The 24,763-nt window shown below is 39.9% G+C and overlaps 1 protein-coding gene across 1 annotated transcript in view; it reads left to right on the top strand.

Annotated features, from left to right (window-relative positions):
• Positions 1-24,055, top strand: part of LOC146548723 (uncharacterized) — a 28,784-nt gene extending 4,729 nt beyond the window's left edge. The window contains exons 2-10 of the mRNA XM_085263392.1: positions 2,043-2,303; positions 7,446-7,724; positions 8,554-8,856; positions 19,931-20,191; positions 22,031-22,309; positions 22,434-22,736; positions 23,347-23,442; positions 23,862-23,879; positions 24,006-24,055. Coding sequence (XP_085119518.1) covers positions 2,043-2,303; positions 7,446-7,724; positions 8,554-8,856; positions 19,931-20,191; positions 22,031-22,309; positions 22,434-22,736; positions 23,347-23,442; positions 23,862-23,879; positions 24,006-24,055 — 1,850 coding nt within the window. The remainder of the gene's footprint in view (positions 1-2,042; positions 2,304-7,445; positions 7,725-8,553; positions 8,857-19,930; positions 20,192-22,030; positions 22,310-22,433; positions 22,737-23,346; positions 23,443-23,861; positions 23,880-24,005) is intronic.
• The last annotated feature ends 708 nt before the right edge of the window (positions 24,056-24,763 follow it).

Genomic DNA, 24,763 nt, shown 5'->3' with positions numbered 1-24,763 from the left:
TTATACACATAATTAAATTGCCTGTTTATCTCTTCAATCCCTTAAAAATAATTACATAATAAACATTAAAGTTTATGTTGGAGTTATTTGTTCTTTAGTTTTATTATTAAACTCATTCAATTCATTGTTTTGTTTGCTGTTTATCTCATTAATTCAGCCAGGACTGTAAGGTCCAAAAATAAAAATGAGAACCATTAATTTTCAGGAGGAATGAAAACATTTTCACACAACAGCTGATCACTAAAGTGTAATTAACACAAAGTATCTGTAAAAATCTTTGATGTTTTATTGTTTGTTCAGTATACACTGTATATGAAGAACCACATGTCATTCCATAGAGTTCAATAAGGGTAAAAGACTCCTGCTTTGTAATGTATTCAATATTATTCACCAATGTTATGCTTGTGAATACTTTCTGTTTGAAGAACATGGTCACACATATCATAACTACTGAGTTACACCCGGATATGAAGTTCACTGTGTTTCTGGTGTTATTTCTTCATTAACAGCACAATGAGATGACTTTTGTTGTGAGGTGTATAAATAAAATTAAATCGAATTAAACTGAACTGAATTGAGATACAAAATAAATCATTATTTCTTTATAATATCATACAGTCTATGTATGTAAAGTACCAGTACACTTTGCATACATACTCACCCCCTCGTCCACTCCGCTCCTCCTCAGCTTCCCTTCTGTCTCTTCCACCTGCTCACCTGACTACCATGGGACTCAGAGCCTTTAGCTGTTCTGCCCCGAGACTTTGGATGCACTTCCACCAGATCTCCGGACCACAAACTCTCTCACTACTTTTAAATCACGTCTCAAAACCCATCTATTCAGAATTGCATACACCTGATTCCGTCTTAGTCCATTTTTACTTTGCCCAGCTTCTATACTTGCTTTTATACTTTCATGCTTTTTTTTTCTTATTTACCTTATGTTTAATTTTTTTTGCAATGTTTCGTTACATTGTATTGTTGCTATTGTAAGGTGACTTTGAGGGTCTTAAAGGCGCCTGTAAATAAAATGTATTATTATTAAGAGCTAAACTTGGAATCACAGCTGAATTATCAAAAAGAAGCTGCAGGTGAAAAATAGAAAGGTTTGCAATTTAAAGACACTCAATCTCCACCAGGGAGCGCTAATGAGGAGAGTTTGAAACTTACTATGTGGCTTGGTCACTAACACAAATATTAAATCTGTTGAATTTTGATAACTGAAAAACTCACCTGCAAAACTGATTACAGAATAAAATATGCAATCCAAAATGCTTATAAGATAATATTCCCCCAATAACATTAGCTTTGGTTTTATTGATAATATTATCAATCAAAGATATTGGAAGTAAAGCTTTCTGTAACAATTTTAAGCTTCAACAAAGTGAAAAATAATATAAACAAAGAACAAGCATCAATATTGATATTTAGAAAACCCATTACTGAAATTCTGAAAGAACAACAACAAAACACGTGACAGTCACATCAAAAGAATGAAATCAATTCATATAATTTATAATATGAAAAATGGAAATACAAAAGAGAACAACTCACTTTAGAAGTCATTTTGCTTGATTAAGAAGAAAGAAAGAAGGAACTTAATCGACTTTCGTTTCATGCAGCGGGTAACAAAAGCAAAACAGATTAAAAAATAATGAATATTTTCTTTAACATGGAAAATAAAATAAAAATATAGTCAAATTAAAGTTATAATGAGTTCAAACCATTAATCATGAGAACTGAATTAAACCAAACTGAAAGATAGACACCAGTTTCAACATTTTAAAGTTTTCTGTGAAAATCAGGTTCAAACTAGAATCTGTTACAAAACACAAAATTACAGCTTTGAAGAAAAGATGATCAGAAAAATGACAATAAACATCTATCTATTCATAAATCTGTTTTGTGTTTATTGAACGGACAGCAGGATTATCACAGGATGTCTTTAACGTGCTGCAGTTTTTCTTATTGTGTTATTTAAAAAATATGTGATTTATAAATCTGTGTTCCTGAGATCTCACAACATTAACTGTTTCTTACAGTGACCCACTCTATGAAGTATTTCTACATTGCATCCTCTCAAGTCCCAAACTTCCCAGAGTTTGTGTCTGTTGGGATGGTTGATGATGTTCAGATTGATTATTATGACAGCAGGACAGAGAAAGATGTTCCCAAACAGGACTGGATTGCCAGGAATACAGATCAGCAGTACTGGGAGAGAGAGACTGCAAAAAGGAGGGGCACCCAGCAGTGGTTCAAAACCAACACTGAGATTTTAAAGCAGCGCTTCAACCAAACTGGAGGTTTGTTCATGTTTCATTTTTTACTGATACTTGCTGTTAATGTTTTCAGTGTGATTTGTTTTCAGTAGTAAACAGGTTTGCACACATTAAATGTTTCGTTCAGATTACAGATTACAATTATTAACATAATAATTCATAATGAATGTAGAACTACAGTCTGGAAAGCTTTAATTTAATTCAAACAGCTTTAAGGATCATGTCTGAACTTATATAATTTGTCAGTTAACTGATTAGTTGATCAAAATAATCAAATAATAAAAATAAATTCATGATATTTGAATTGAATTGAACTGAAATTGAAAGCCTTTATTGTCAATATTCATAGTATAACGAGATTAGAAACCGCTCTATAAAAGTGCACATGTGATTTAGCACATTATAAAAACTATACAATATATATATATATATATATATATATATAAAAAAAAACACCCAGCACGCCCCTGCGGGCGGTTTATCCTTCAAGCTCGGGTCCTCTACCAGAGGCCTGGGAGCTTGAGGGTCCTGCGCAGTATCTTAGCTGTTCCCAGGACTGCGCTCTTCTGGACAGAGATCTCCGATGTTGTTCCCGGGATCTGCTGGAGCCACTCGCCTAGCTATATATATATATATATATATATATATATATATACATACATACAGAGACAGAGACAGAGACAGACAGGAAGAGAATTGATGATATTTCAGTGCAGATTACTTTTTGTGCAAGTTTGAGTTGAGTATGGTGATAGCTTTGGGGAAGAAGCATCCCTGAGTCTGTTTGTTCTGGCCCGTATGGATCTGAAGCGCCTGCCAGAGGGCAGTAGGTTAAAAAGATGGTAGCTGGGGTGGTTAATGTCCTTCAAGATGTTTCTGGCCCTGCTGAGGCAATGGGCAGACAAGGAGGGCGGGGGGCAGTGGTAAACCTTCTGCAGTCTCTTCCTGTCTACCTCTGTGCTGCTGGCTTGCAAAAACTGTCACTGCATATTATGATTTTTAAGGTCACCAGCAGTTTGCAGTTTTCTGTTTATATTTAGGATGTTTTGTCTCTGAAACCTTGATGGGGATTTTTGCTACAATTTCTCAATTAATTGATTAATCCGAAAATAATCTCCAGAAAATCAGCAGGATTAAATTAATCAGTCTGAGATGTATTTGTTTTAGAATTATTGTGAACTAATATTTGACTTTATATAAAAACAATCCTGGAAACCTCAGGACAGTCTGGTGTGTAGTTTCTCACAGTTAGAGGACTTTGTGAATGATAAGAGGCTGCAGAGTTTCAGAGGATGGAAACTTAAACCCAGGATCAGGATCTGAGTCTGCTGCTCAGGATCCATCTTAGTGTGTTTGTCTGTTCCTGCAGCTCACAGGAAGTCGCTCCTCTCAGTTTAGAGTTCCCTCGCAAATAATCATGTTGTAATAAATTATAGAACAAGAAAATATGTCCGACACCATTAACAGCAATTTATCATGAAATAATCTATCATCCAGCTGAGATGTTAAATGTGCTGGGACGTCACAGTTTTGATAACATTTGCTTCAGATAATATTTTCCAGATTCCATTAAACACATGTTGATGTTTTATTTAATACAAAGGAGGGTTGAATTTGCATCAGGGTGAAAGTAGAGACAGCTCAGTGAGCCGCTCACTGTCCAAGGCCTCTTTATGAATCATCTTAATGAACATTCATGTGACAGTAACACTACTAACACTTTAATATGGCTGAAGAACTGGAAGTATTTAAGTTATTAAGACAAAATTCACTGTTTTCTCAGATAATTTTGTAAACCCGCAAACATTCTCATTAATAGCTAATAGAATTTAACTAAATTACAGCCTGTTTTGATGAGGAAATGTTTTCAGGATTATCTTTCATTAGCAGAGAGGTTCCATAAATAAATCAGTGACAAACTCAAAGCTACTCTGTGGAAAATAAATAAATATTTAACTTTGAGTCAAATAGCACAACAGTTTGGTCAGAAGTAGGTAGACCAAAAATAAGAAACACAAACAGACAGACAATGCAAGCTGAGGTCTAACAGGAAAATCACATTTTTCTGTATTTCACACTGATTTTTGTCTTATTTTTAAATGACAGTAAATCTGAATTTCAGTTTATGTTGAATATTTTTTGTTCAGATGTTTTTTTACTAATAGACAACAGCCTGAAAATATAATAAAGGAAATTAAGTGTTAAAATGTCTTACATTTCCCATAAACTGGCTGAAAGTTGATTATTTAAGATGGTGTTTTTAAATCAGGACGCCATAAAATCACCTCTACCAGAATGAGTGGCGAAAAAAAAAGTTTCTTTTTGGGGGGGGGGGGGGGCTTTTTTTGGTCCTAAAACACCGCTTCATACTTCAAGCATCTAGGCAACGTTTACAAGCGGCAGAAAAAAACGCTTTTCTTGGTTGGTCACTGATCTTGAGTTTTCCGGTGCTCAGTAACAGCTGTGAGCGTTTTGTTGACTCATGCAGGGCCTCCCAGTGGTTTTCTCCACCACTTAATCTAAACTCCAGTAAAAGAAGGAGCGCAGACCATATAAATGCATCCCACATTCACTTTGCTGCCACCTATAAGGAGGGGTTCTGGCAGGATTTTCAGAGGCATTCATGCGTCCTGATTTATTAATCTGCGGTGTGTCGAGTCGCCCGTGGGGCTCTTCAACCGGTGGGGGAGATTGTCACACCTTGCAGGAGCTTTCCTCCCCTCAGGAACTCTCTGCAGGAGGGGGAGATACAGGAGAGGTGGAGGAAGATCTCAGCCTGGGCGTCTATTGTCTCATGTAGTCTGGAAGACGAGTGGATGGTGGGGTGGGTGCAGTTTTCTCTGTGGTGGGGTTGGGTGGACTGTCCCGGGCTCTGTGGGGCCGGGGGGCGCTGCTGCGCTGGGCCCCGGTCTGGATGGGCCTGGGCCCCCCTTTCCCTGGCGGGTCGCGGAGTATGGGAGTGCCTACTGGGGTCAGCGGGGGAGCTGGCCCCAGGGAGGGGTCACCTGCCCCTCCCTTCCAAAAGTTGTTAACTAGACAGGCTGGAAAAGTGGTCGCATTTGGGCCTAGATGGCACGTAACTCCACATGTTCACATGTTCACTCAGAGAAAATACCCTGTGATGATGCACGGAGGCATTTCTCGTGTCGTCCTCACCTGCAGACTGTCTGCTCTCATCACAGCATCAGCAGCGCTCACAGATCTCTGTGCTGCACATCCAATAATATTATTAATGTGAATGTTTTAACATTTTTAGAAGAAAAATCTGACCTGGTCACAGTGCTGAAAAACACCAAAGGTGGTCCAAAGCTAATTCATGGCCTGAATTATTGTTTCAGTCCAATGCTGAAATTCAGCAAATTAAATAAATATGAAAGTATCTAATGACTAATAACTATAAAACAGTTATGGTAAGAAGCACAAAGACCAACAGAAGGAAACACAAGCTGAGATCTGACAGGAAATTCATATTTCTTTGGATTTCATACAGATTTTTGTCTCATTTTTAAATGAAAGAAACCTGAGTTTCATTGCATGTTGAATGTTTTTTGGGTTCCACATTTCTTTAAGTTTTTATTAACAGACAAATTTAACTTTAACAAACATCCTGCAGGTCTTTAAAAAACCTGAAATTATAATCAAGGAAATTCAAGCCTTAAAATGTCTCAAATTTTCTAAACGGTATTAACTTCACATCTGGTATTTTTAGGACTGTTAGAAACCAATAATAACCCTAAACACTGATTTAAAAAAAAAAATTGTCTCATAAAATTCATGTTGTCTCTTTGTGATCGCCCTCATTCATCTATTATAAGATGTAGTTACATGGACGGACACACAGGGGGTGCTTACCTTACGGCATAAGTGTGTAATCTTCATTAGCAGCTCCTCCTTCACAGCAGCAGGTAGCAGGTCCGAGCACTCAGCCGGACGATGGAGACGTTGAGGTCTGAGTTTATTTTTCATTTCCAGCATGAAGTAAAATACACATCAGCCAGCGTCTCAGTGAGAGCCAATCACTGCTGACCTGACAGCCAATCAGCTGAACATCTCCAGGTGAAAGAGCACCAGGTAAATGTTGGGACTTGGTGCTCTTTCACCTGGAGATGTTCAGCTGATTGGCTGATTAAACATGTGTCACTTCTTCATAGTTCTGCTAACTTTTAATCCTGTTTCTTTACATGTGTAATAAAGGTCAAAGGTCACAGCATGTGTAAAATCCTAACTCAGAGCAGAGCGCAACATGGACGCCTACTTTTAAAAAACTGTCACAGGTTTAAAACCGTCTAAAACTGGATTTAAAAAAATAAAGTTTTTAGAGCGCGTGCAGTGCCATCTTGTCTGAGTACACAGTGACGTCACTGCTGGTTGGCTGGTTGCTGTGAGCAGGGCTGGATCATTTTATATCAACTAACTAGAGACAGAAGCAACAACTTGATGGAAAACAAGGAAACTAAACAAGAGAATACAGCTGTTGGCCGTGATGCTGGGATTGAGGAGCTCTTTATAAATGAGGACTTTAAGTGGTGATAAGCTCACCACTAGTACCGCACTCCTGGGAGCGCTATCCAACCAGCCAACCTGGTGACGTAATGAGTGATGTTGACGACCACATGGCACAGAGCCCGAAAAATGCTATAAACAAGAATCACTTTTAATCAACATTTTTCTCAGAATAAATCACAATTATCTTAATTTGGGGTAAAAGCTGCTAAAATGTTCTGTTTCATATCCTCTTTAAGTCAACACATTTCCTCAATTTAACCCACAAAACTCACAGCAACCAAATCCTCCTGCAGGTAAAAACAACTTTAATCAACTTTCCCTCGTACAAAATAAACAAGACAAACTAAATAAAAAATACTCCAGTTTCTCTCCAAAATCATCCACAGTACAGAGATAACAACATGATCACATCTGGGGCTGTGGACTCATACGCTACATGTTCACGTAAAGAAAACACCTGTGATGATGCACCGAGGCGTTTCTGATGGCAGTGATGTTATAAAAGCAAGAATGTTGAGCCAAAAACAACAGATGTTAATATCCTCTGTTAATAAATAACCGTGGATCAGTGTTTTGTTGTAAAGATGTTGTCGATTCTTAATGCTGTGTGCTGCTAATGTTCCTGGGTTTAATGCAAAGTTTTGTTTTGTTTTCTGTCAGGTGTTCACATTTTTCAGAGAATGTATGGCTGTGAGTGGGATGATGAAACTGGAAAAGTTAAAGCTTATGATCAGTTTGGCTATGATGGAGAAGACTTTGTAGCACGTGACCTGGAAACAGGGACGTGGATCGCTCCAACACCTCAGGCTGTCATCACCAAACACAAGTGGGAGAATGACAGGGCCTTGACTGCGCAGGAAAAGAATTACTTCACCCAGATTTGTCCTGAGTGGCTGAAGAAGTTTGTGCACTATGGGAGGAGCTCTCTGATGAAAACAGGTGAAATCATATCACATGCTTTTTTTTACGGGTTGTACGGAAGCCCCAAACGCAATTTCATTGTTCTCTGACAGTGACAATAAATACTTAAATAAAAAATAAATATGCTGTTTTGTGGCCAGAACAATCTTCATATGTTCCTATTTCTGACCATTAAAACATCACATAAAAGCATTACAACCCCCCCCCCCCCCTCCAAAAAAACATCACTGTGCCTCAGTTGAGTTAAATTTGCTCTTTCTCTACTTTCCACTCACACATTGACATTTACCCCCTTCTACTTTTCTTCTGATTTCTCTGTCACTCCTGTTAATTATTAAATAAATTAATTACAATTGTTTTTAATCATATTTTCCTTTTGCCCCAATTTATCCACCACCTACACTCTGACCTTTGGTAAATGTTAAATGGACTGGTTCTTATATAGCGCTTTTCTACTCTTCTGAGCAACTTGTGCATTCACCCATTCACACAAGCACATTTGTCTAAGTGCTTTTTTTAGCTAACATTCACACACATTCATACTCCGATTGATGCATCATAGTGCAATTTGGGGTTAGTATCTTGCCCAAAGATATTTGGCATGCAAACTAGGGGAAGCCAGGAATCGAACTAACCAACCTTCCGATCAGTAAGTGACCTGCTCTACCACCGGAGCACCCCATAACCAGTCTCTCCCAACCTCCGTTTCTTTATCATTAAATAATATAAGGCTAATAAGCTTATTTAAAGGCTAACTAAGGCATTAAATTTACATAAAATCACACAGGAATTAAATTAGTATGCACTAAATAGTAATATAGCATCTATCTTTCTCTTCTCTCCTCAGTTCTTCCCTCAGTGTCTCTCCTCCAGAAGACTCCCTCTTCTCCGGTCACCTGCCACGCTACAGGTTTCTATCCTAACAGAGCTGAGATGTTCTGGAAGAAAGATGGAGAGGAGCTTCATGAGGGTGTGAGGAAAGGAGAGATTCTCACCAACAATGATGGGAACTTTCAGATGAGTGTCGATCTGGATTTTTCATCAGTCAGACCTGAAGACTGGCAGAGGTACGACTGTGTGTTTCAGCTCTCTGGTGGGAACGAGAACGTCATCACTAAACTGGACAAAGCAGTGATCAAAACCAACAAGGGTAAAAGTGAAGGTAGGAAACATGCACGTAGTTTAGTGTAAAAATCATGCGGTTCATGTGCTTTTATTTGAGTTTGATGAAAATTGTAAGTTGTATACATGATTATGAAGATTTTCATACTGATACTGATTTGTTAATTTCTTAATAAACATTACCATTTAAAGTTTTGGGTGCTCTGATTTAAATTATTGCCCAATTTTCTGTCTTTTCACAGTTTATTTAAATTTGTGAGCATCTTTTTTTTTTGTATTATCTGATTAGCAAACTGATGTTTGTCTCTTTTAACATGTTTCATTTGTTCAGGTTATGATTCATTTGTTGTTGTGTCATCTACAGGAAATTCACTCGCCATGATCATCCCGATCATCGTTGCAATGCTTGTTCTCGCAGTGATTGCTGTAATTGGTTTTATTGACTACAAAAAGAGAACAGGTAAGAGACAAAAACAGAAATCTTTTTTACTCGATGGTTTATCCAAAACAGAATAAGCTCCACAAGGCCCAGAGTCACAGTTCCATAAGAATAGGAGCTGTGTGACAATGTGAGCATTGTCATGCAATTGGTTGAGAGAAAAGATATGAGGTATAACATTTGATAAATGCAACTGAAATAATTTTTCTTTGTAATTCAGAAAAACGTCCCCCATCTCGTAAGTAAAACTTCTTTCTATTTTGTTTTCTCTGATCGCTTATGCCCTGTGCAGAATAAAACATTTTCTGTATTTTATGTTAAATAACTTTTTCAAGGTTAATTCTTGAGAAAATTTCAGATCAGAGCAGGATGTGGACTAACAATGTGTGTCTGACTTGACTTTCTACAGCAAATTTTGACTTTCTAGAGAACATGATTCCTAAAGCCTAAGTGACAAACAACCCTGAACACAGTGAGTTTTTACTACATTTGCTATTTTATTATTTTTTTGTGCTTCAAAAACACAAGAGGTAATTGCTTGATCAAACTAGGAATGTTAATATATTTTATTTTTGTCTTTTTAGATTTATGGACAAATTTTGCACTGAAACAAGGAGCAGTGTCAGCTCATTTGCCCCCATAAACTGTGACCTCATTGGTCATCATTCAAAGCATAAGATGAAGTGTTGAGAATCTAGTTGTAGATGCTTATTGATTGAAATTGACGGGAAATAAGTCTGCTCAACAAATCTAACATAATAGTGACATTAAATTATTTCATTTAGTTTCCAGTTGTAATTAATATAAGGTGTAAATCTAACAAGGACGCCCAACAGAGGAGAAGCAGAGCAGAGTTTAAAAAATATTTAATAATGAAGGCATCACAGCAGTCTTAATTCAATTAAAGGTTTTGTGTTCCACTTAAATAGATCCACTATACTTAGTTTATGGTGTTGGGTTTTCTTTCACACATAGATATTGATAACACAAATGTAGATATACATTAAGAGAGAGATTTACATAAATATATTCTGTTAGAGTCTGGTGATATAATGATATATTTTAGGATGTGTCAACCATTAAACAGAACAATACTACAAATGCTACATCCAAAGAAGACTTCTCCAGGCTGGAGAAGCTTATCAGGTTGGCTGGCTCTGTGGTTGACATGAAGCTTGAATCTGGCGACAGTGGCCGAGAAAAAGTCTGAACAAACTGCATCATGGATGATGTCAGCCACCCTGTACACACTGTCATCAACGCACAGACAAGCTGCTCTTCCCCAGGAGTAGAACCAACATGTGGAGACGGGGAGGAGCAGCAGGAGCAGGGGAGGAGTGGATAATGTTGACCAAGTGCAATAAGCTAAACTAAACAAACTGATACTTTGCCATTGTTTACACTTTTATTCATGGAGAATTATTACCTCTTAAATTCTTATTGCTGCTGATATTTTGTTTCCTAATTTTTTGTACGCTTTTGGTATTTGTCCTTATTTGTATTCCCTGAGGGGACCTTCCCAAGGGATTAATAAAGTTTTATTCTATTCTTCAAATCACAACAACAGTTGCCTCAAAGAACTTTATATTGTAAGTTGAAGAGCCTACGGTAAATGTCAAGAACTTGTGCTTGTGGTGATTTCATAACTACAGGCTTTTTTTTCAGGAAAATAATAAAAATTTTCTTCGATATGCTTTTTAGTGAAAAAAATAGCATTTTTTCATTTCTGATTTCCAGCTGTTTATAACATGATGGATTATTTAGTCAAAAGGTGTCACAGACTGCGATGGCAGACTGTGGAGTTGTTGGAAAGTTGGACTCAAAAGCAGGACTCTAATGCAGATGAACAACGAGTCTTATTTATAGTGAACAGTGAAACGACTACTATGTACATTCCCAGACACTGTGGTCCCCGTGGCGATTCCTCCCCACACGGTGCAGAATGTCCAAAATGGGACAAAAGCAACTCCAAACTCCTCTTCCACACCGTGACTCCACTCCCAGCTCAAGTAGCCACTGTATAATCCTGCACCAACTGGGGCACAGCCGCACTCTTAAGTAGGGCGCTCCTAACAAGGCCATCAGCTGCAACTAGTGATGGCTGACGAGCAGCAGGTGTGGGAGCCTCTAGTGTGAGAATACTTCCAGGGTCGCGTTCCCTTCAACAACCCAGAACATCCAGGATTGAACATAAACATAGGCAGGGAGACGGATAACCTGCAAGGATCGTCAGTTCGAGCCCAGGGTCCCCAGACCGTGACAAAGGGTATAGATCCTTTTATACCATAATTACTTAGTTTGTTTACCTTTGGCTTCTTTTAATGTATGCTTGAAGTAGAATATTAAAAATTCAAACAATATTCAAAACCACAGTTGCGTTCTGCTTCTACCCACGACTTCACACTGGATGAATCCAGTCTCAGTGCAATCCCCACCCCACCCGAAAAAACAACTTTTGCACTGAAATCTGACTGACAGTTGATGACAGGGAAGCTGTCTATTCTTGTCTAAGGAACTTGAAAAGAGAAGAGTCTGGACTTCTTTAAGTTTCCTTGAAGACATTTCACCTCTCATCCGAGAAGTGTTCAGTTCTAAGAGCAATTGGTGTGGAGTCCCACCCCATCATGTGATTTCCTGAGGTCAAAAGGCCCAGGATGTGAGTGGGCATTAAGGCATCTGGGAAAGGATCTCAAAATTGGATTACAGATGGCAGAGAGTTGGTGTCGTAAGCCACCGCCTCTGTTCAAAGATGGTCGTTCACAGTGGACACTCCTCTTTCAAACCATCTGTCCCCTCTGTCCAAAATGTGAACATTGGTGTCCTGGAAAGAGTGACCTTTGACTTTTAGATGCAGATGGACTGCTGAGTCTTGTCCCGTTGAGGTGGTTCTTCTATGCTGTGCTAGTAGTGAGTGGGCTAACAAATGCATTATATAGTTCACACTAGTAGCAGCAGCATCACATTCTTAATACCACCTTCTCATAGGAACACTAAAAAACTTATATAGAGGAATACCCAGAATGCCAGTCACACACACTCTCACGCACCTTTTGACTAGTTGTTTCTGTCCACATTAGCACATGCATTTTTTGTCTTTACAAAAACAAAATATACAAGAATAGTGGAATGATGGCTGAATGATCAGAATGCCAGAAATCTATTCAGGTTCTGTTGATGCAGCCAGGAATGTACTTAAAAATGTGTTCCAACTGTAAAATCTGCCAATAGACTACAGTTGCAATATCACAACTATTTTACAACATACTGACTCAAACATAAAAGGAGCTGACATCCACATCAAACAATATTGATCTTTAAAGAAGAATAACAGGCAAAAGAAGCATGTTACCTATTTTAAAAGGGGGGGGGGGGGGGGATTGCATTGTCGAGTTTTCTGGGATGCAAACATGCTTTTTTTTTTTTTTTGCCTGTCCCATTTGGTTCTTTAGCCGTCAGAACTGTTGTCTGAAGACCAACAAGGATACCCAATGGATTTACTTTGCCAAATGGATCATCGTGGCTGTAACAGGGCAGCCCTTAGCGGCTGGAAACACAGTGAGACAGACCAAGGCAAGTGTAGTGGAACAAAGTATTTATTTGCTCTATGGCTCTCCTTACAACAATTAACTTGTCGAGCTTCTTCACAGCACAAAAAATATCCCTCTAATGACAACTGGCAGCCTTAAATATGTTCAGCTGTCACAAACTTAACCATTATTCCACTCTCAGGTAAATTCTTAAATCCCAACCTTCCACCACAGTATACAATATATCAATAAGAATAAATAAATAAATACATTTTCACATTTACATATTAATAAATACGTCACACTTTAATGTTACACCAAACCCAATATTATAAAAACCCAGAAACCCAAGCACAAAAAGATTCACCACACTCTCTTTACCAATGGTCTCTCCCGGAACCTTTAAATGGTGTCTGGACCCCCAGGGAAACATTTGCCCAAACACCTTGAAGAGGACACAGGCAAGAAAGGTGAGTAATCATTAACTTACAAACACTTATTTGCACCACTTTTATCCCTAGATTTCACACACACACTTGCATTAGTTTTCCTTATTGGTAAACCTTAATCACAATCTCAATCACCATTCTTCTCTCCTGACAGACAACCACCACATTCCTTGATGAGGAGCAGCTGTGCAGGATCTGAAACAAGGCCACCAACTGATTTTAAAATTCCCAATAAATAGTCAATAAATATTTAAACTTCTTGTGTGCAAATCCATGCTTAAAGTGCAATGCTACATAAAGTGCTTGATAAGGTGCTTTTAATAAAGTGAAAGGTGTGCTCTAAAGTGCTATACAGACAATACAATATAAATAAATGCAGTAAGGGAGTCCTCTTCCTTACATTTCCTCCTCCCTCTCTTAAGCACGAAGTGCTTCAGTCCTCTGTCATCCTAGATAAACAATCAGCAACCACATTTGACTTCCCCGGCCTATACTGGACCGTAAAGTCATAAGGCTGCAGAGACAGGTACCATCCTGCAATGCGGGCATTCGCATCCCTCATGCGGTTCAACCACTGGAGGGCACGATGATCAGTCTCCAGAGTGAAGTGACGTCCCAGAAGATAATACCTCAAGGCCTCAATAGCCCATTTCATGGCCAAGCACTCTCTACCATCGAATACCTCGTCTCCCTGTCGAGTAGTTTCCGACTCAGAAACACCACAGGCCTTCTTTCACCATCCACCTCTTGCTGAAGGACAGCACCAAGGCCAACTCCCGAAGCATCAGTTTGCAAGATGAATGGCTTGTTGAAGTCTGGACTGTGTAGAACTGGATGTGTGCAAACTGCTTCCTTGAGGTCTCTGAATGCTTGCTCACAGTCTTCCGTCCAACGCACTTTGTTAGGGGCTGAGCCTTTTGTGAGGTTATTAAGTACAGTGGATCGCTCTGCAAAAGAAGGTATGAATTTCCGGTACCAGCCTACTAGACCCAGAAAACCTCTCGCCTTCCTTTTTGTTGTCGGAACTGGGAAGGACTGAATTGCTTCAATCTTTCCAACCTGCGGCTTTATCTTCCCAGAGCCAACTACAAAGCCCAAGTACTCAACTTCTCTCTTGGCTATGGAGCACTTCTTGGGATTGATAGTCAGTCCAGCCATTCTGATGGAGTGTAGCACCTTCTGTAGGTGAATGACATGCTCTTCCCAGGACTGGCTGTACACCACCACGTCATCCAGATATGCTGCAGAGAATGCTGACACATCTCTCAGTACATGGTCCATTAATCGTTGGAATGTCGCTGGTGCACCTTGAAGCCCAAATGGCATGACTTTAAATTGGTACATACCAAAAGGAGTTTTGAAGGCTGTCAGCTCTCTCGCTTCTGGCGCCAAAGCCACTTGCCAGTATCCTTTACACAGATCAAGTGTTGTAATGTACCTTGCTGATCCAACTCTCTCCAGCAGGTCATCCACCCTGGGCATTGGGTAGGGATCAAACTTGGATACTGCATTCAAATATCTGAAATCAATACAGAATCTCAGGGTGTCATCTTTCTTTGGTACCAAAACAATCGGGCTGCACCACTCACTGCTTGACACCTCAATGATTCCCAGGTCCAACATCAGTTTTATTTCTTTCTGTAGCACTGGCACCAACCGTTCAGGAATTCTGTAACTCTTTTGTCGAACGGGTGCATCCTCCTTCACCCGTATCTTATGCTGAACCAGTGATGTGAAGCCTGGTGTTTCTCGAAAGAGCTGTGGGTCCACGAGTGGTTTTATATCAGCCTGCTCAGTAGGAGACAAATGAGAAAGGTCAACTGAAGCACAAACTTGAATGTTAGTGTTAGTTGGAAAGAACTTCTCAGTCACCTCCTCATCCTTAACTGAACGCACCAGTAACTGATAGACCGGCTCTTGTCGGCTGTGGAATTCCTTCAACAAGTTCATGTGAAATGTCTGATATTTTTTAACTCTTTCTGGCATATTCAGCTCATAAGTGACTTTACTCACTTGTCTGACGATCTCGTATGGTCCATGCCATTTTGTCAGCAACTTGTTATCGCTGGTGGGAAGCAATAACAGTACTTTCTGACCTGGAAGGAAGACCCTATCCCTGGCCTTCTGATCATACCAAGTCTTTTGATGTTTTTGTGCAGCTTTCATGTTGTCTTGCATCAATGATGCCATTTTCTCCAACCTCTCTCTCATGGTGATGACGTAGGCTGCGATGTTTTCGCCCTCTGCTTTGGATTCCTCCCAGCAGTCCTTAAGCAGATCCAGGGGGCCTCTCACTTGGCGACCGTATAAAAGTTCAAAAGGCGAGAAGCCAGTGGAAACCTGCGGGACCTCCCGGTAGGCGAACAGAAGGTAGGGCAGCCATTGATCCCAGTCAGCACCTGTGTCAGAGACAAACTTGCGCAGCATACTTTTGAGAGTCTGGTTGTATCTCTCCACTAGCCCGTCCGTTTGGGGGTGATAAGGGGTGGTCTTAAGTCCCTTTATCCCTAACAACTTATAAACCTGCTGCAACAACTTGGATAGAAAGTTCGTTCCACAATCCGTCAGAATTTCTCTTGGTATGCCTACCCTAGAGAAAAGCTGCAGAAGACAATTAGCAATGTGACGAGCTTTAATTGATCTGAGTGGGAAGGCCTCAGGAAACCGTGTTGCATAGTCACATATGACTACAGTTTTTCTCAAATGCTAAAACACATTTCACAAACGTTACCACCAGGTCCCCCAATGTCCAAACACAACACCCTTCTCTAAAGCTACATAAACACAACCACACCTTCCCACTGCAAAACTCAAACTCCCACACCAAGAGAGCAGCTCGAAGCTGTCAAAACTATAAACACTATACACAGCATTACACACTACAGCAAAACAATTGAAAACACAATGCTCAATTTGTGAGAAGGTTCTTTGTTTCATAACTGCCAATGCATATTTTAGAAACTATACAGTAACGGATCGTCGTAGATCTCTGCAGAGGATTAGGCATTTAGATTTGTGAGTTTCATATGAGTAGTTTGAATCTATAGAAAATCCTGCATGTATGTACACTACTGTAACACAACTCAATGCAAAAACAGAATCTATTGCACACAACAGTAATCTTGAAAACATGAACAGGGTGTGAAGTTTTTTTATTTACGTTATTCACACCACACACACACCACAATCACTGTGCGGCATCATGTCGCTGAGCTGTTGCTCGCATCTCGTCCGTAATGATGGTGCGAGGTTGTCTTGCTCTCCCTCCTGGACCTTCTCCTCTCCCATGTTGGCCTTCTCCTCTTCCTCGTTGGTTGCTCCTCTTCCTCCTCTCATTTGAACTCCTCTTCCTCATTGGCCTGCTCCTCTTCTTCCAGGGCCAGCTCTTCTCCCTCCTCTGCATCAAATTCCTCTTCCCCTGACTCTGCCTTCATCCATTGTGTTTGTTTGGAACCTTCAGCATACTGTGCACTCTGAACTTGCTTTTACATGTGGGTACAGCATTAGCAACAAGTGTCTTCAGTTTTGAGTCATTGTGTGTAGTGAATGACGCCAGGTGTGTTCCCTGTGTTCAAAGATTGGTGACTGTGGCAAGCATTTTGCATCACATGGGCTTTCATTTGAGGATATGAGCAGAGTTGTTTTGCAACATGTGTTTTAGCAAGGAAAAATGTGTTTAGATTTATGAGTACAGAGGGTTGTGTTTTGTGAATTGTGTCTTCATGTGACATGTGTTTATGGTACTGGAATATGGTGGCTACATTTAGTAAATGTGTTTAGACTACTGGTCATTTGGGTTACAGGATTGGCTTTTGTGTTTTAACATTTGAGAAAAACTGTAATTAGCCCTACTATGACTGAGGTCCCCTTTCAAGACTCTTTAGCTCCCCCTGGAGCCTCTGCTTATCTTGTTTTTTCAGATAGAACGGAAAAACAAGCTATAATTGCTACACCTCCGGGTGCCCAAGTCAAGCCAGATGCAGCTCCACAAACCCTGTCTCGCTTTAAGCCTTTCTCTCCAGAACCCCAGAAATCTAGCAGTGATGCAAAGCTTAAGGTTCGCTTACTTCATTTACAGATAGAGGCCCAGGAGAAGGTGCAAAAAGCAGATTATGATATCCGGCTACAGATCCGTAGGCTTGAGATAGAAGCTGAAAAGGAAATAAGGTTAAAGCAGCTTCAAGTAGAAGCATTGAAGATATCCTCAGGGCAGAAGACGCATGCCACTTGAAGAAACCCCAAAAGTCTGACAAAAGTTTTGAAGTGAGCAAGAACATTGCATTAGTACCTACCTTTTTTGAGTCTGAGGTAGATTCATATTTTAATGCTTTTCAAAAGATGGCTACTGCTATGAACTGGCCAATAGACATGAAGTATTTTACTTCAGTGTAAATTAGTGGGCAAAGCTCAGGAGGTGGTAGCTTTACTTTCCTTAGAGCAGAGTATGAAATGTGAAGTGTTGAAAGAAACAATTGTACGTTCCTATGAACTGGTACCTGAGGCCTACAGGCAGAAATTTAGGAATCACAAGAGGTCTAGCAGCCAAACATACATTGAGTTTGCACATGAAAAGAGGATCTTTTTGATAAATGGTGTGCTGTTAAAGGAGTTGGTGATGATTATGAATCACTGCACGAGTTAATGCTATTGGAGGATTTAAAAAATTACCTGAGAGAGTCATAATGTTCTTAAATGAATTTTTTACCCCTAACTCTCATCCAGAAAAACCCACAGCCTTGCACCCTGCACGGTTTGAGTCTGGTCGCTCCGCTGCTAGGCCAGTGAGACTACATTGACCTCCCCGTGAGCTCACCTCCGCATGAGGGTCATCTCATTGCAGAGTGTCTGGCATAAAAGCGCAAACAGCAACTCTCCTCACAAACAAAAGTGTGGGACTGATTAAAGCTACAGAGAATGGAATGACATTGCAGCCTGACTATCACCACCCTGATCCCTGTTTCAAACCCTTCATCCTTGAGGGAGTAGTTTCACTGACTGGGAATCCGAAAGGTCAGCAGCCAGTAAAAATACTGAGACACGGGGGCCTCTCAGTCCATCATTAGAGAAGAGATCTTACCATTTTCAGAGGAGTCATTCAGAGGAGTAAAACACAGATTCATATCTGCCTCTTTGCACACGGTTCACATCCAGTCTTCCTTAGTTAGTGGGATTGTTAAAGTTGCTGTTCATTCTGCATTGCCTATCAAAGGTATTGACTTGCTGGAGGCAAAGTCATGCCCATTCCTGAAGAGTTAGACAGACCAGAGCTGAATCTGGAGTCTACCTCAGCATGACCAGCCTGATATTCTTCCAGCTTGTGTAGTTACAAGGGCTCCATCAAAGTAATGTCCTGACTTGGCTGATTCCTTTGAGGTCAGATCTCTCCAGTGATGCTGTCACATTTAAGTCTGGATCTAAGGGTCAGGCCAAAGTTCCACCTGCTGATAAAGCACAACCAGCCCTGCATTTGCCAGTCTCCCGAGAAGAATTAATTACAGCACAGAAAAATTCCCAATTTGTCCATCTACCAGCTCTTAAGCAAAAATGAAGACCTTCCTTGTTCTGAGTGTGATTTTTCTTGGACTATCCGAAGCAGCAGCAGGTGAGTTGACCCATGTAGTTATCTTCTATAATAACAGCCGAACCAGCATTGTGTTTATGTGAAGGGAAAAACCTTCTGAACAGGTGGATAGCAGTGTGTAGCCAAGGAAGCAGAGGCAAGTTAAAAAACAAACAAACAACAACAACAACTTTAAAAAAAAAAGTATTTACAATTTAAAAAACTAACAGTAAATACGTAAACACCTCTTCCAAGGGGTCAAAACATTGAAGAAAAGAACAAAATATCAAAATTATATTTAACAAACAAAAAACTAATTCAGCTGTGGGTGAAGTTATAATCCCAAACCATAAAAGTTAGTTTAAGATGAGTGGAACAGCCAGCGTCTTGGTTTTGCTGGTAAACTGGTTAACACAGTGAACAGGATTTATGAAGAGGTGCATTTGTGAGTATATTTATGACTGTTTTATGATTATAGTATCTACATTATAGCTTTTTTAGCGCACTAAAATATCTTTATAGAACTCTAATATTTTAATTCTGCTACATTTTCTGCTGCCCCCATGGCCAGATCTCTTTAAAATATAACCATCCCATGACTTGCTCATCATCCCTCCCGCTACACTCTCTTATTGTTGGTAAGGCTCACCCTGATAGGTCAAAGCCAGAGTCCTTCTGGGGCATGAACTCTTGCAGGATGGGGCTGTCCTGGGCAATATAAACTGAGTGCAATGCAATGACTGTCACAACTACAGGGATTAAAAACAGAACTATAAAATTATAAAACAACTCATGCAAAACCAAAAAACAAGCATGACATTTACACCATGTGTGTGCACCTGTACAAAGTATGCTGTAATGGCTGAAAGATTTCAGGATGTGAACATCATATGTTAATAGTCACCTACATAATATTTCACAGATAAAGTGAATAAAAAGACATTTTGAAATGGATCAAATTATTATAAATCTGCATATTTGTGAGGTGTTTGCAAAAATGTATTAATGAAAGCAAGTTTTAAGGTTTCTAATAAAAACTATGATGATGGAAAATCTAATGATAATCACAATCATGTTTCTGATGTTTAACAGTATGCTCCTCTGTGTGTTATTTTCTTGTGCCACAGTTACACATTTGCTGCAGTACTTCTACACGGCATCATCAGGAATTCCACATTTTCCAGAGTTTGTGACTGTGGGCGTGTTAGATGGGCAGCCATTCACGTACTATGACAGTAAAATAAAAAAAGAGAGTCCCAAGCAGGACTGGATGGCAAAGAGTGAAGGAGCTCTGTACTGGGACAGACAGACTCGGGCATCCATCGCGGATGAGCAGATCTTCAAAGGGAACATTGAATTTGTGAAGCAGCGCCTAAATGAAACAGGGGGTGAGTAATGAACAGGCGTTTAGAAACATCTGGGATTTTGTGATTCAGTTTCTATAAAATCCAACTTTCAACCACTAAAACTTAAAAATGTTCCATTCACACTAATTTAATTGTTTAGCACTAATTGACAGCAGCAGTGACTTTGAGGGATCAAACACACAGGAGACAGTTTAATGAGGTGCAGAAGTGGTTTATAAAAACAGAGGAAGTCTAATCTTAAAAGTAGAGCAGGTCTTTCTCTGCAATCCAAACTGGGAACGCTCCTATAGTAGTGAGGTTAAAGCTCGGCCTGCTACCACAAGTAAGCCTGTAGTGTGAGAAGGACGATAATATGATATGATGAGGGCTTTCAGATTTGATGGGGCCTGATTAGGACTTTGGATGCTGTCTTATTATTTGGTTTTTGGTTTGTTATCAATTTTATTTTCACATGTCAGTTTTTAGTAGACAAAAAGTTGGATGGAGGATTTTCTCTCTGCTCCCCTCCTATTGGTCAAATAAACTGTAAGCTCTGAGATTCAATTCAATTCAATTCAATTCAATTCAATTCAATTCAATGTTATTTATATAGCGCCAAATCACAACAACAGTCACCTCAAGGCGTTTTATATTGCACAGTAAATCGTACAATAATAGATAGATAGAAAAACAATCATATGACCCCCTATGAGCAAGCACTTTGGCGACAGTGGGAAAGACTAACTCCCTTTTAACAGGAAGAAACCTCCGGCAGAACCAGGCTCAGGGAGGGGCGGGGCCATCTGCTGCGACCGGTTGGGGTGAGAGAAGGAAGACAGGACACAGACAAAATGACAAGATGTGACCACAGACCTCTGTTAGCATTCAGGCAGTAGCTTTCACTAAAAGAGTATCTACAACACTATATACAAACCCAACAGTTCACTAAAGACACACATGACAATTTGTCGCTAAGGGTTTGGAGGCCAAGGACAGGTTTGCTGCTGATGTCAGTTACTCCCAGGGAACAACTGCTGCAGAGGGTTTTTAAAGCGGCCACTTGATGATGGGAACCAATCAGCAGCTCCCATCTCTCAAATCATAAAGAGCACCTGCAGAGACACTTAAAGGCACAGAACACACATATGGAACAAAATCCAGACATCTTGATTCAAAATATGGCCAGGACCGTTACATAATAGTCAAAGTCATGATTAGTCCATCCATTCACTTCTCCTTTTCAGGGTCGCAGGGGCTGCTGGAGCCTGTCCCAGCTCTCTTAGGGCAAGAGGCAGGGTAAACCCTAGACAGGTTTCCAGTCTGTCGCAGGGCTAACACATAGACACAGACAACCATTCGGCAATTTATGGGCAATTTAGTGTTTCCAATTAACCTATTCCCACTAACTGCATGTCTTTGGACTGTGGGAGGAAGCTGCAGGACCCCGCAAACACAGGGAGAACATGCAAGCTCCATACAGAAAGACCCTGGCCTGATGGTGGAATTAAACTCAAGACCTTCTTGTTGTGAGGCAACAGTGCTAACCACCGTGCTGTCATGATTAGTTTAAGCTTTAAATACTGTATGTGCCTATATATTATGTATATAGGCGTGTAACCTGTAGTCCTATTTATATATGTCTATAGAAGTGCAGGTTAGATAGGGACTCAGAGTGTAGCATCTCAGTCTGTTTCTGTTTTTTTAAAGTTTAAACTGTGTTGATGAGAGTTTGTTTTAATTAGTTTCGAACTGAACCAGTAAACAACAGGAGAAACAGTAGATCCTCTGTTTCAGTGACTGTCGATTGGTTGATGTGTCTGTATTGAGATGAGACTGTGCTGCAGCTTTGCTCTGGTTCACTGTACTGTTTCTGTCTTTCAGGTGTGCATGTTTATCAGGAGATGTATGGTTGTGAATGGGATACTGAAACAAATAATGTGACCGGCTATGATCAGCTGGGTTACGATGGCGAGGACTTTTTGGCGTTTGACCTTAAGACAGAGACGTGGATCGCTCCAAAGCAACAGGCAGTCATCGCTAAACAGAAGTACGACTCTGACAGAGCTCTCTCAGCCAGACAGAAGAACTACTTCACTCACATTTGTCCAGAGTGGCTGAAGAAGTATCTGAACTATTCAGGGAGCTCTCTGAGGAGAACAGGTGCAATAACACTGGATTTTAACTGGACTTGGAAAGACAATCAATCAGCTATAGGTTGATTGATTGTCAACAAACATACAATTTGTAATAATAACAATAACGAACACTTATATTTTTTCAACAGTTCTTCCCTCAGTGTCTCTCCTCCAGAAGTCTTCCTCCTCTCCAATCACCTGCCACGCTACAGGTTTCTATCCACACAAAGCCAAACTGTTGTGGAGGAAAGATGGGAAAGAGCTTGATGAGGGTGTGAACAGAGGAGAGATCCTGCCCAACAATGATGGGACCCTCCAGATTTCTGCTGATCTGGATCTTTCATCAGTCAAACCTGAGGACTGGAGGAGCTACGATTGTGTGTTTCAGCTCTGTGGTGTGAATAAGGACATCATCACCAGACTGGACAGAGCAGTGATCAGAACCAATGAAGGTCAGTCTGCTCTCAGAAGTGATGAAGGTCAGAAGCACACATTTAGTTTACTGTAATATAATAGTGCATAGTAAAGGGCAGTTCATGCAGTTTTATGTGTTAAAAATAGAACAATTTTGTCAGTTTATTTCACACTTAAAGTCTAGACTGGGACATGTTTCCCATCTTCCCATCAACCTGCTGAAAATAAAAGTGAGTTGTATTTCCAAACTAAGAACATAAAAGGAATTTAAGACTCTTTACCAAACACTAATGCTTTTTCCCAAATCATGTTTTACCTTGTGAATGAGCAGCCACAGTTAACAGAGTATAGTTACTCCAGAGTTTTATAAGACGAGTAGAGGTAATGATTTGATTTTGGAATCAAGTTTACTGACTAAATTAAAAAGGATATTTTTATTCTCAGAAGTTCAGTGGGCACAAAGACATCAGAGTTAAATGTGGGTAAATAAGCACAGACATAGTGAATATATTCAGATATGAACAACAGGTAAAGCATATAGTGACAGACTTATTGTCTATAATCAGTGCTGTTATCTGTTTTGATTGGTGATCTTCTCTATCCTGTTTCATCTGTTCAGGTTCTGATTTGTTTTTCTTTGATCTAAAGGAAATTCCCTCTTCATGATCATCCACATGATTCTTGCTCTGGGTGTTCTTGCTGTGATCACTGTGATTGGATTCATTATCTACAAAAAGAAGACAGGTGAGAGGACAAAGCAGATTTTGTAGGACTTTGAGTTTTGAGTTTTTGTGGCGGGGTGTGGTTGGCGGTGCTGCTGCAGGGGAGGTGAACGCACCTGCAGGGCATCTGCAAAGATGCCTCGCCGGGTTAAAAGTGTGCTGGGTCCTGGATTTCAGTGTTGTTGTTGGTGTGTATGTTCGCGAGCAACTGGAAAGCCGCAACCGCGTGTTAACAGCAACCGTGTGAATAAAATGATGCTGAAAAGCATACAGATGTGGTCGAGTCTGTCATGACTTTATCACACTGTTTCATCCAGCAGTTATTACAGTAAGGCTCAGAGCCAGAGTTTACTGAGAATGACTGTTGGATAATAAGACAAGATCACAGAGTTAAATACATAATGTTTAACAAACCCTGTTTTTTACTTTCTTTCATTACAGACAAACGACCTCCATCTCGTAAGTGAAACCTTTCTGATCTGTTTTCTTTGAGTTATATGTGCACTCTGTAGATTAAAAAGTTTTTCAGATCTGTCAGTTGTTTGTAAAAGTGTTGTGGACTAACGATGTGTTTCCGACCTACAGCTGTAGAAAACCGTGAGGTCCAAGAGAAAATGATTCTTTATGAAGCCTAAATGACAGACATCACTGCTCACAGTCAGTTCATACATTAAATGGACTTTTTCCTGGGTAGTGTAACAGCCTTCCAATGTATTGGAGGTCAAGGTTCATCAATGTGGGGTCAGCTGGCTACCTGGCTACACTGAATGAACAGATTTTTCCATTAATACATTTTGTCTTCCCTGATGACACGGGCATATCCCAAGTTCCTGATGCCAGGAGTCATCAGGCTCAAGTTACTATTGAAGTGGTTCATGAAACATCATTTTCACACATGTGCATTCCACTAAAATAAATATGTGAAACAGTATAAGCTTAATGAAGTGAATGCATGCCATCATCGAAGTTAAAGGCAGTTCAGTGAAACATTAGTGTGACTTTTGTTGGCCAGAAACTGTAAAGCTTTCATAAAATGTGTTCCGCTTTCCCCCTTTTCTTTTTTATCTGTTTTTTTTGGTGTGATTTGATTTTAAAAAATCACAAGGTACTTTTTATTTAGTTTTACAATTGTTGCTGTTTTATGTAAGGTTGGGTGAGATTTTTAAGAGAACAGGACAGATGTTTCACTTCTGTAGTTTGGATAAATATTTACACCAATAAGAATGTTTACAAAAACACCAAGCTGACAAAATTAGAACAAATGTTTTTGCTTTAACAGTATTGTGGGTAAATTCTCAATTTGCAGTTCTTTTGCTTTAATGACTTTAATGTATTACAATGTA

This window comes from Mchenga conophoros, linkage group LG22, assembly GCF_057382185.1.
Source record: "Mchenga conophoros isolate Kocher_MC1m ecotype Shallow Benthic linkage group LG22, M_conophoros_male_GT1.1, whole genome shotgun sequence".
Taxonomy (NCBI): domain Eukaryota; kingdom Metazoa; phylum Chordata; class Actinopteri; order Cichliformes; family Cichlidae; genus Mchenga; species Mchenga conophoros.
The sequence above is the reverse complement of the archived record's forward strand: the minus strand, read 5'-3'. Positions and strand labels throughout refer to the sequence as shown.